Source organism: Pholis gunnellus (genome assembly GCF_910591455.1).
Source record: "Pholis gunnellus genome assembly, chromosome: 16".
Lineage (NCBI taxonomy): Eukaryota > Metazoa > Chordata > Actinopteri > Perciformes > Pholidae > Pholis > Pholis gunnellus.
Window position 1 is genome coordinate 11,947,590 of NC_136543.1, and position 11,572 is coordinate 11,959,161.

The following is an 11,572-nucleotide window of genomic DNA, read 5'->3' on the forward strand; positions in this document are numbered from 1 at the left end:
ACTTTCATTTTAGAGCTAATGGTCTGAATCCTTGCTTGTAAAGCATCTAAATATCTTCCAAGTGATCGTGATTAAATAATACTAAACAATGGCTGTTCTCATCTTTGGTTCTAAAAAGAAAAAAACAAACTGCAGTTAAGTTTCCCAAAAGGTTTTTAATAGAGCATTGATTTCCCAAAAATGTGGAAATACTTGTTTTGACAAAATATTTGTTGAGCAGGTAAAATATGCAGGTATTACAAGCTTATAAAGGTGTATTTTTGCATTTGATAAAATGGGGCTCTCGACAATAAATAAAATATTCTGGGGGTCAACAGTGAATGATGGCGGCTGGTCTTGAGTAAAATCACCACCAAACCAAATGTGAACTTATCTGTTAAAATCTTGGCCGCATGTCTTTTTAAACTGCACTCCCATTTGTTTTAAATAAGACTTAATTCTCAACTTTAACCTTTCAAAAACATATGGCCAAAGAAAATGTGAAAAGAAAATGTACAGCCTTGACAATAAAGTACTTTTTGACAATATTAATTGTCAAAAAGTACTTTCTGTACAGGTTTTAGGCAGATGTGCCCATTCAATGTAAACAGCAACTGGTGAGTCTCATTTTAGATGATAATTACAAATATCTTCACTGGTAGCACATGATTTCAAAAATCATTTGCATGCATTTACAAAAATAGAACGACATACAGTATATACACCTTTGTCAGTCTGGTCATGTTTAGCCAAGCCCATATCAAATGAATGTACACAGACACATCTCACCACTGGAAAGAGACAAAGAAATAAAAGTAAATCAATAAATTCAAATACAAATGTTTTGACATCAAGTAACATGAGTACGAAAACATTTAATATATTCTTATCATATACATGTATACTTGTAACTTTAAAGGAAAAAAAAAATCCAAAATGGAGAAGGATGTTAGAAGGCATGTAAACCAGCTTGTCACGCCACAAACGAACACAGTTGGGTTTGCTGCGATGTTTCAGCCATTTGATAAACACTGAATAATTCCTCAATCCTTCCACTTAAAAAGGAGCGGAAGTATTACAAGAGGCGTGTGCAAAGAAGCATTTGTCTCCAACTGGCTCAGCAGAACATGCAGTAACCCTGATTAACAGCTGAAATAGCCAGCCCAGCACTCCCAGTTGTTGAATTCAGGATACCAGGAGTGCCATTCCAAACAGCCCAGCAATAGCTGTGTTGGTGGGCAGGCTGTAACCCTTCCCACACCGGCTCGGAAACCAAAGTTCCCCCTGAGCCTTTGGTGCTAACAGGTTACAAATGTGGGTCTAACCCCTTGTTTGTAAGAGTTTGTATAAAGACAAGGAGGACACTCAAAGCGAGGAAAGAAAATCTTTCAAGCCCCCCTTCTTGCTGCTCTGGTGGTCCTCTCGCATTAGTATCTTGCCGAGACGCTGGACGAACCAATTTTTAGGTTTAGAGGGAGTCTTGGAGGAAGATGAGGCCGACCCTGGAGTGTTAGAGGAGGTGGAGGACCTGGAGAGAGAGAGAGAGAGAGAGTTGGGAAGCGAGGAGAGAGAAACAGAAAAAGGGGGAGGGATGAAAAGTTAGGATAGGGAAATTTAAGATTTTGTTGGTTGGCAGGAAATGTTACAAGTGCGCTGTCGACAAGTATATGATCTGGCAAGCATGGATACGCAATCATTCAAATGCTAACGGGCCTGACACATCATCCGCTCGGATGTCTGTGACACCAAGTTTAGTTGAGAGAGGTTATATGTTGAATTCTAGCTCGGGGGATATCAATACCAGACACCTTAAAATAACTTACCTAGGAGTCTGAGCAGGTGTCTTGTCTTTGCCAGGAGTCTTGGGGGTTGTCACGTTGGCTCTGTGGGTTGGCTGTGGGGTCTTGTGTTTAACAGCGCTCCCTGGTGTGCTGTGGGTCCTGGCGAGGGTAGCTATGAACTCCCTGTTCATTCCTCTGTGTCTGGACGTCTTGCTGCAAGTGTGGCAGGTGGCCATCTGGGATAAGGAGAGGAGCGGAACATATTCATTAACATTGCGTGGCCCCGCATCTATATTCCCCTCGTACATAACGAGGTTTTGAGGTGAAGGCATTCAAGGTATCCCCCCCCCCCCCAACAAAAAAACAAACAAAATCTGAAAGTTTTCTAAAAGCTCTTTCAAAAGCCAGTTGTCTGACTTTCTCAGGGGCACACAGGAGTTTGTTGTGACCCAGTCTAGATCGATTGCAGTGACAGAATGCCTCTCGGGACTAGCAGCGGCTGTGACAGGAACGGGGGGGGGGGGGGGGGGGGGGGCTGTAAAGAGAAGTGCTCCGATGCCCTGTGTGACACCGGCCAGCCCAAAGCCTCCTCACAGATGTCAGACACATCTACAGCTGAGGAAGAGCTCACAATGGAGGCCAGGATGCAAATTCATGAGAGGAGATGAGGCTCCTCCCGTTGGCCCTTCCAGACATCCCCTTCAATGTTTGTACAAATGTGAAAATAACTGGATTAGTTCAAGCGGGATGGGAAACATTGACTTAGCCTATGAGAGGGCAAGGTGGGGCTGTTGCCGTGCAGTTTCCCCCATTCAGGGTACGGGTGCTATAAGAGCCGCCACACAACTCTTTCAGTTAATCTCTATGAATCTTTCCGGAGAGGGGTGTTTTCTCGCAACAATTACTTTTGTCAGTCGAGTTTACACTTTACTGCGCCTTGCATGATGAATTATAAGCAACTTCCTGACACAGATTACACAGGAGCCTATATTAGGCAACGAACACAAGACACTTATGAGAGTGACGAGACGCAGCTGCCGCTTCACGAGATCCAAATGATTCAAGACAAAAATGAACATCCCAGACTCCAGACATGCACTCCATAGTGCATGTGAGTAGACTGGGATTAACTAATGTGCGATCTGTCACGAGGTTATTAACAGACATTATTGTGCAACCCCAAACAGATATAGAAAAAAAACTCACTCGCATCCAGAACATTTGAACCATGCTCTTATTCCATTGCTGTCCAGTATTCACAACTAAGACGCCACTATAAGATCAAGTGATGATAACAATTTGGAGACAATCACATCATCTCAGAGATGAGTGCAAGTGCAAGACAAGCGGACACAGAAGATTAAACCAACTCTACAGTACAAAATAAAAGTCTTCTCAGTGTAGAAAATGCAGTACAAAGTGTGAAGTGCTGTTTTAGTGTAATTTGAGGATTGCTTCAACAGCCCTCCCAATCATCAGTAACTTAAATCCCACTAATTACTCCAGCCATCCAGAGTGGCACAAGGGTGAAACGGGTCAGAACAGACCAGCACTGCAGAGGTCAGCAAGTCTGAGCCAAGCTGTTGACAGTCCAGAATGCTGACGAGACGGAAAACTCACCGACACGAAGGCGGCCATTTCAGATTGTGACAGGTGTCTGTTGGTGTTGGAGAGTTGGGTTTCGATGCACCGGGGAGTACAGAGTTCCTCTTTCTTTGAGAGCACGTATGAAGTGTTCACTACACGAGTCTGCACGTCCGGCTTTATACAGACCCAAGCCCGGCTACTGACCCACCCATCTCTGCACAGGGGTGTGGCTGAAAGGAGGAGCCACCACTGCACTGGGGTCGGCCACTCTGTGGGACAGCCAGCACTCTGCTGCTGCTGCTGCTGCTCCGTCAGTGGCTGGACTCATCTAGACACACCGCTGTTTGCAAACTGATTAAACCGCGTGGGATGAAAAGTCAGACCTGCTCTGATCATTGGCTCCGTAATTTCCAAATTAACGCGGCAAGGTGTTTCACTGTCTAAACATCAAAGCATCTTCTCTATGGATACGGTGCATTACGTTTGTGGCTTCCTGTATGGTTCCTGATTTATCGGGATAATTTAACAGGTAGAATTTCTTTCCGACTCCTAAATAGGGAAGCATCTATTTCAGCAGATGATGTATCTCACTGAAGAGAACACCCAACAGTAAAAGCCGGCTCCTCAAACTGGCACAACTTTGAAACTTCGCAAAGATCAAACAATTTGTGATTACAATCGTTGCAATAAAAAAAAGAAGTCGGAAAACAACTCAAAGCAGCGATGTCGATGCTGCAGATAAAGCTGGAGCAGCTGGTTGAAATAGACAAAGGATGAATTAAGCTGGAGATCGTGAAGCTGTTCAAACTCATCATGTAGGGAAACACTGCGTCTATTAGGGCTTAATATTGCAAAGACGTGCTAGAGGATGTCATACTGGCACCACTCTCTGGTTCCATAGAGGTGTTTCAGAGAAACAGACCTGTAGAGAAAGTCGAGTGGCTAATACTACACTATTCAATCACAGTTAATATACCATTTGTAAGTCACAAACAACTGGTGAAAAGTCAATTTTATAATTTCTTGCATTGAGAAAATCTCCAATTGATTCCCTGCAGGCATCAACTTGAAGAGTTGAAAAAAAACATTCTTGCAGCTTGACTTTGAAAACAACGAGGCTTAGAAAATATCAAATGTTGTATCGTAAAATCTTGGATTTTCTTGCTGTATTGAAATGAATGGAAACTCGTGATTCACTGAAAGCAAATTGTAAACAATAGTATGATTTGGGAATCAACGTGGAAGATAATATTTGTAGATAAAATGCACAACTTATCCTTTAGGACTTTAAAGTCAGTGATCAGGGGTTGTGGACATTTAGGTGACGGTGTAGATTGTACCGGTTTGAACTCAGACTATCTAATGCTCGCTAAGGATAAAAAACATGCCACAGACAGCAGGAGTGTGTGGCTCATAGTGGAGTGGAACAAACACAGACAGACTGCGGAAGGATGATTACGACTAGAATGACCTGCTGCTGTTTTATCCCAATGGTTTATCCTCTTTGTCGTCAAGTTAGCGCTAGCGGCCCCACTAGCATCACTAATAAGACAGGCTGTAAGAAAGGAGACGTGTGTGTGCACAGAACAGCACAGCGGAGAGACTGATCAGACCCAGCAATATGAAGGAGTCAACAAAGTGTCACTGTCCACTCCAAAACAACAATGATGGTGTATAGGGACGATAATTCACAACAACCTGAAATGAAATCCCACCCATCACGTGTACACATCTAATTTGAGCTAATACTTTGACGTGTCTGCACTCGGAGAGACACACATGGGCCGGTGCTGCAGATTTGTTTCTCTTGTCTGTTGATCCTGGGAGCAGACGCGGTGGCCCGTCAAGCATATGGTGAAAGAGACATGTTGGAGCTTCTGGGTAGGAAGAGGATAAACGACCGTCTATGCACAGCTGGGGGAATATTAAGGACAGATGGTTTGATGCAGGTTCATCATATGGTCAGAAGACTACGATATTAAAATGAAACCCACCATACAGGAAACAAGTGAATAGTAATCTAATATTGTGCAGTTTATCCCGCAACTCATAAAAAAGACAATCATAGAGACCTCACTAACAGCCCACTTAGATTGGTATTAAGAGAAAATAAACCTGCTAATTCTTATGCGGTCTGTGCAATGAAGGGTTTAAAGGCAGACGGTGCTTGCCGACGAATCACCAGCAAGACTTTAATCTATGAGCTTTGACCTGAGACATGCATTCTGTGTAAGTGTATACGAATATACAGGGATACAAGTATGGAGTTTGAGCAAAAGAGTGCAAGAAAACTCCAAACAACAGCTCTCTTTGAGGTTGTGCAGCTTCGTCTCATACAGCTGGAGCCGTGTCCAGTTGACCACGTGTAACCTAATATTATGGCCAATAAGAAGACGGGAGTCATGAGCTAAACACCTCCGAGCTTCTCTTCTCTGAACCTAATCAACACAGAAACCACTGCCTCTGCTGTCCTGGACCTGCCGGGTCTTTTGTGTCAAACCCTCAAATGTCTAAATTTCTGCCACCATATAACACGCACGATTACTCATACATGCAACATTGGTTCTGAGAATTAGAAGAAGAAATTGCATGTGAAACACACATACGCAGACACACAAACTCCATAAATACCTCCCTTCCTTTCTCTCTCTGCAGCGAGACGTCGGCCCGGGTTGATTCATTTGACCTCGGCAGACCGACGCCACCCAAGAGGGGAGAGATGAGCGGAGTAACAGTAAGGGAGTGACAGAATCAGGCGCCAGGAAGCGTCTTTGAATAGAATAAAAGCACGCAAAGGTTTAAAACTGTGGATTGTTAACTGCGTGCAGTTTTTGGAACGCCACTGGTGTGTGACACTCATTTGAGAACACATCAATAGAACACAATAAAGTGGAAAGCAGAAGAGCAAGTGGGGGATCAATACGAGGCCGGCTGTGATGTTGCACGCAGCCACTTAGTCACCCTGTCAGGAGGCAGGCTGCCCGGTACAGAGCTGCTACACACTGAAAAAAAAGACATGTCAAATCTGTTTCTCTCTTTGTTTTCCGTCTCTGCTGGTGATAAAAGGTCACAGGTTTACCGCAAAACAAACCGGAGCAAAGGCAGGAGGAAAGATGATTTACATCGCATAGTAGCTCAGTGTTCGCTAAGCTTATATGTTACCTGGCCCCGCCGCATTGGCTTCATTTGTCAGACCTGGAGGCTGTTGCCTAGAAGACAGACTCAACACTATGAAGGAGTCAACGAAGTGACGCTGCCCACTCAACAACAATGATGATGCTGCTTTGGCTGCTGTAGAGTCACAAGTCATGATAACCTGAAATGAAATCCTAACCATCACGTGCCATCTAATTTAGGCCGTTGATAAATCTTTGACATGCCGTGTATGAACTTGGAGGGACACATGAGCAGGTGCCACAGAGAGATGTGATTTCTGTTCTTTCAAGTAGGATTCATCCAGTTAACTAGATCATATAAAAGAATGTTGACTGAACATCTGGAAGGCAATGAATCAGCAAAATCACACTGTGAAAAAACGCTTCGTTCAGATATAACATGAAACGTATCCTACGAAATGTTATTATCTGTGGAAGCTTTCTCCGGGGCATGCTGTCATGGTTTGGTTTAAATAAAGAAATGTGCCCCTGCTTAAAAGGCCTTGTGTATTTGAATGTACGACGCTTCGAAATGCAAAATGAAATGTTTCCACTGACAAAATCTTCAGATTCAATGTTCATTACGAGCACAGAGACCAAAGAGTCTTTGACATCACTAGGTACAAAACACACCGGGGATAAATGTCTGTTTTTTTAGAGATACCTGCGGGTGATATAAGCTGGACCTAAAATAGAAGGTGAGCAACACTAACAGAGCATTCAAACAGAACATTGTGGGAATAGAAGAATATATAAAACAGAACCAGGCGTACGTGTGGCTTTATAAGTCTGACAATAATCATAAATCATCATAAATATCACGGTCTTATATCATACACACAGTGTTATGCTCCTGGCCCCTGGGTGGACCAGCTGCACTTCTCTGAGGCAGAGTTCTGGGGTTTAAGGATTAAAAAAAACTACAACTTAGAGACAGCTCTAGATTTGGGGCTCCTCTGTGGCCATTATACTTTAAAAGCTAATTGATGGCACATGTGTGGCTTTATGACAGCGATGCGATGAACGCCATTAATGTGCACGCCTGCCGTCACAATCGGTTACAGGAGAGAGAGATATCCTGTTAACGCCGGTGAGTGAGGATCCAAAAACCGAACCACGACACCCGTGCCAAATTACAATTGATCCTGCAGAGGGGATTGCCAAAGTTCCAGAATAGGATTTGAATAGCGGTGAGGAAACAGAGCTAATTGACAGATGACATGTTGTTATAGAGCAGCGGCAAGTTCTCTGGGGGGTTTTAACACGATGACAGCGGAGAGCAAACTGATCCCAGCGCAGAGTTCATCGTCTGTGTCAGAGGAAAACAAACCAACGTGCATGCATTCTGAATGCGTGTGTGTGTGTGTGTGTGTTGCACTGTACAAACCCTGCAGACATTGACTCGCTATGACTGCTGCTCCTATTGTACATGTGCGTGTCAACTAGCTTGAAATACTTCGGTGTGAGTGAGTGTTTCCACTTCCCAGCAAGTCTTCTGTGTTTGTTTCTAACAAAGCTCAAGGCCACTGTAGCTGTTGCAGAGTCCCTCCTGGCCTTTCTCTTCCCCAAACACGTCTTCCCCCCCTCTTGTCATCCTGTCGCTCGCTGCCCAACCTTCGAGGTGTCGAAAAAACCCGCGGCGGAGCTTTATCTGTTCGCTGAGAACAAACAGCACCAAGACATCTCTGTCTCCCGTTTCCTGTCATCCTCCTTTAGAGGCACATTCTCCGACATCATTACTCCAGTAAAGACAAACATGACAGAGGGATGTGGTGAAGACATGGCCAAGAATGGAAGGAGGAGAGAAGAAAGATTGAGGGGTGCAAGAAGAAGAAAAATAAACAAAAGATTAGGGGATTGAGCTGGTGAGATCAAGAAGAAGTGGTGACATAAATTATAACGAGAGGCTGGACCCACGTCGGAAAGAGAGGGCGCTTCTGGGAAAAGGGAAAGATAATTTCAACCACTTAAGATCTTTTCTTTTCTTTTTTCTTCATCTGTTATTCTGAAAGCAAGTGTTGTTTCCAGAGTATAACAACAGAATTGTGACTTTCGGTAAACGTGCCTCATCCATCTGTCAGCTATTGTTCTGGTGAGCTGCCAGGCAAAATCATTTTTCGAAAACGTGAATACTTTTGTTTCTTGTAACAAACAACTCGTCTGGGAGGAAGAACAGAAGAACGGCGGAGGAGGCGAACACGCTGTCCTTTCACTCCATTTAGGGTCTCTGCTTCTCTGGTGGGGCGACACTCCAACTTATTTCCATATCTATATAACACAACCTGCCCGGCGTGAATAAACATGCCTGATTTATAACAGCTGTAAGACACAGAGCTGAGGAAAGCATATCATGCGCACCCAGATGGCGTCGCAGAGATTCATCCAGAAGGGAAACGACCGGGATTTACACCCCGGAGTACAAATACTGCACATCATCCATGTGTATGAGTGTGAATATCTACTGGTTATGTGTATGCTTATATTCTTTGGTTTTGTTTTTATTATTAATATCAACACATATATTAACTGTATGTTTTTGTACAGTAAGCATATCGTTTGGAAGACCAAATATTTCACTAACAAAAGCCAGAAAATGAATGCAAGTTGGCCTGAAACTAGTGAGACTAATCAACACAGTCATAAAATAAATGAGCTCTTCAAAGAGTCCCAGAACACCTCGCATCCAGAGCACGATCCCAGAATAGTTTTGACATAGACGTCTGCAAACACTCACACCTAGTTCTGTATAAAGTCCGCCTCGGTCTGAGCAATACGTTTCTACCACAGCATGTTTTGGATTGTTCCTCCCATAAATCCTCCACTTCTTACTGCGGGTGTCACCGGACTAACGGTGAACATCGTGTACACCACCATGACGATGAACTCTGGCACACGCGAATAAAACAATAAAGTTATGAAACAGGAACATAAAACAAATGAAGGACTCCGTGGCCACTGTGGCACATTACCCGTCAACAGCAGCATCTTGTGAGAAAGAAAAACTGGCTCGTTAGAAAAATACTTCCTTCCATTACATCAGATTTGATTTCTGTTATCCTGACTACCACACGCTTCTATCTCTACAGAGGAGGCGAGCGGATGCTAATCTCATTATATTCGGGCTCTCGGGGTTGCTGTGCTCTGTTCATTCCTCCTCTTATCTCACCGCTGCACCGCGCTGCATTTTTAAGGGCATCGCGTCGCGATCGTCCCTCAGCCGAGGTACATGCTGCCGTACTTGTTGCCCCCCAGTATATGACAGAAAAGTCTTCTGAAAGTCTACGTGAAATGACTCCGAACAACGATACAGTATATATGATCATTAATAACAATTCAGGCATGATAGCATTTCCGATGTTAGCCGATTTCACAATTAAATCATGATTCACAAAAAGCCATGTTGGTGCCGCTTTGATGCCGTTTCAGATGCAGTGGAATATTGCTCCTATTGGTACATTGTTATCTTTTTATGTAATAATATTCTAATAATATTTTTGGGAAATGACTTTTTCGGTTTGCCTCTCCGGTGTTATTCTCCTCCGCTTCTCGCACGGCTACATTTCATTGCTGCTCCCTCTCTTGTCTTCCTCTCTGCCCTCAAGAGTCAACTGATATGTAGCGAAGAGTGGGTTCAGAGGGGCCTTGCGGTGAACACCTGCATGTTAAATCAACCTGACCAGATTTTAATGAGGCTAAAGCATTTCCACGAGAGCTGCTCTTCGTTGGGGCTGATCTCAGACCACCAGAGGTGCTCTTCAGCGGTCCTCTCCCGTCGCTGCTCTCTGATGCAGGAGAAACCGACCCCGATGCCACGAGCAGAAAATAAGCGTTGCATTCTGTGTACGCCTGGGAGTGCAAAAAGGACAACTATAACAGTTTAGGGGTGTGTGGAATGGAACAGGGTGAGTGTTATTTATCTTACAGTTGAGCTTAATGGAGCCACTGCAAAGGCCACAACGAAACTGATCTGTGCAATGAATACAAATGACTTCATAAATCTAAATGACAACAAAAGCTGGAGGCAATACATAAAGAGACAATGCAGGGGCTTGTGATGCTATAATAAATAATGATGCGATACATCTTTGACCAACCCTGGGATGTTATTTTGCGTCTCCTCCATAGGTCAGAGGTCAACACTGGCCACAGAATAAGTGAAAGACTAATCGACGGGGCTGAAGGTAGCTGACAAATATGTCTTTACGAGCAGTAAAGCACAACTGATACATCAGAGGAACAATGTTATCACCCAACGGCGGCTTATCACAGAAACACCAGAATTACCAACTAAATACGTAAAAGATATAATAAAACAGAGATTATCCACTAATAATGTTTGGTGTAAATTTGTTTTCCAGCAGGTATTACTGCTAAACACTAATATTGGCATCTAGCAGGCTGCCCCTTCCCTTAGTTCAGCACCACTGAAGTTGAGCAACACATTTCAGGACATGCCCCTGGTGTTTTTCTGCAATGACAATATGCTGCAGTGCAGCACAATACACAACCGTGGTCTGTGGGCTTGTGGTGTTTTGTGTTCTCACCAGCACCGAGGAGGACTTTTGGAAGCGTTGCAGCAGGTTCTTCTGCACCAGGCTGAGCCTCTTCCCCCTGGCCTTCCTGCGCAGGACGCTCTGCACCCGTAAAGATGGACGCCGCTTGGGCCGCAGCCGCATCCGGTGGTTGTCAGGCTTCAGCCACTGATAGCAGCACGGACACACCAAGGTGCTGTGCAGCAGCCTGGAGGACATCTTCTTCGCTGGTGCTGAGACGAGGAGAGAAAAAGGCTAAATGGCACAAAAGAAAATGGCAAAACTACCTATTGGTGAGGTTCTGGCTGACATGGACCCGTGTTGGGTTGTGAGTTCTTGGTCCCACCAGGCTACAGACAGCTGGCTCACTCAGTGTGTCTGGCTGTTTATCAACCTTGGCAAGTCGGTGACACGGCCCGACTTACTACTGCGTTCAGCTCTCTGTGGCTATGACGAAACATGCAGGAATGAAAATTGTGCTTAAAAAGTAAGGTTGGTGAAGGACGTGCAGGTGTCTGAACTTACCATTAGCCCTCGC

The 11,572-nt window shown here is 44.3% G+C and overlaps 1 protein-coding gene across 1 annotated transcript in view; it reads right to left on the bottom strand.

The window, feature by feature from the left end:
- Window positions 1-157: 157 nt before the first annotated feature.
- rmp24 (ribonuclease MRP subunit p24) overlaps window positions 158-11,572 on the bottom strand; it is a 15,213-nt gene continuing 3,798 nt past the window's right edge. The window contains 4 exon segments of the mRNA XM_079176248.1: window positions 158-1,507; window positions 1,803-1,996; window positions 11,047-11,285; window positions 11,288-11,289. Of these exon segments, the coding sequence (XP_079032374.1) occupies window positions 1,345-1,507; window positions 1,803-1,996; window positions 11,047-11,285; window positions 11,288-11,289 (598 nt within the window). The 3' untranslated portion in view covers window positions 158-1,344.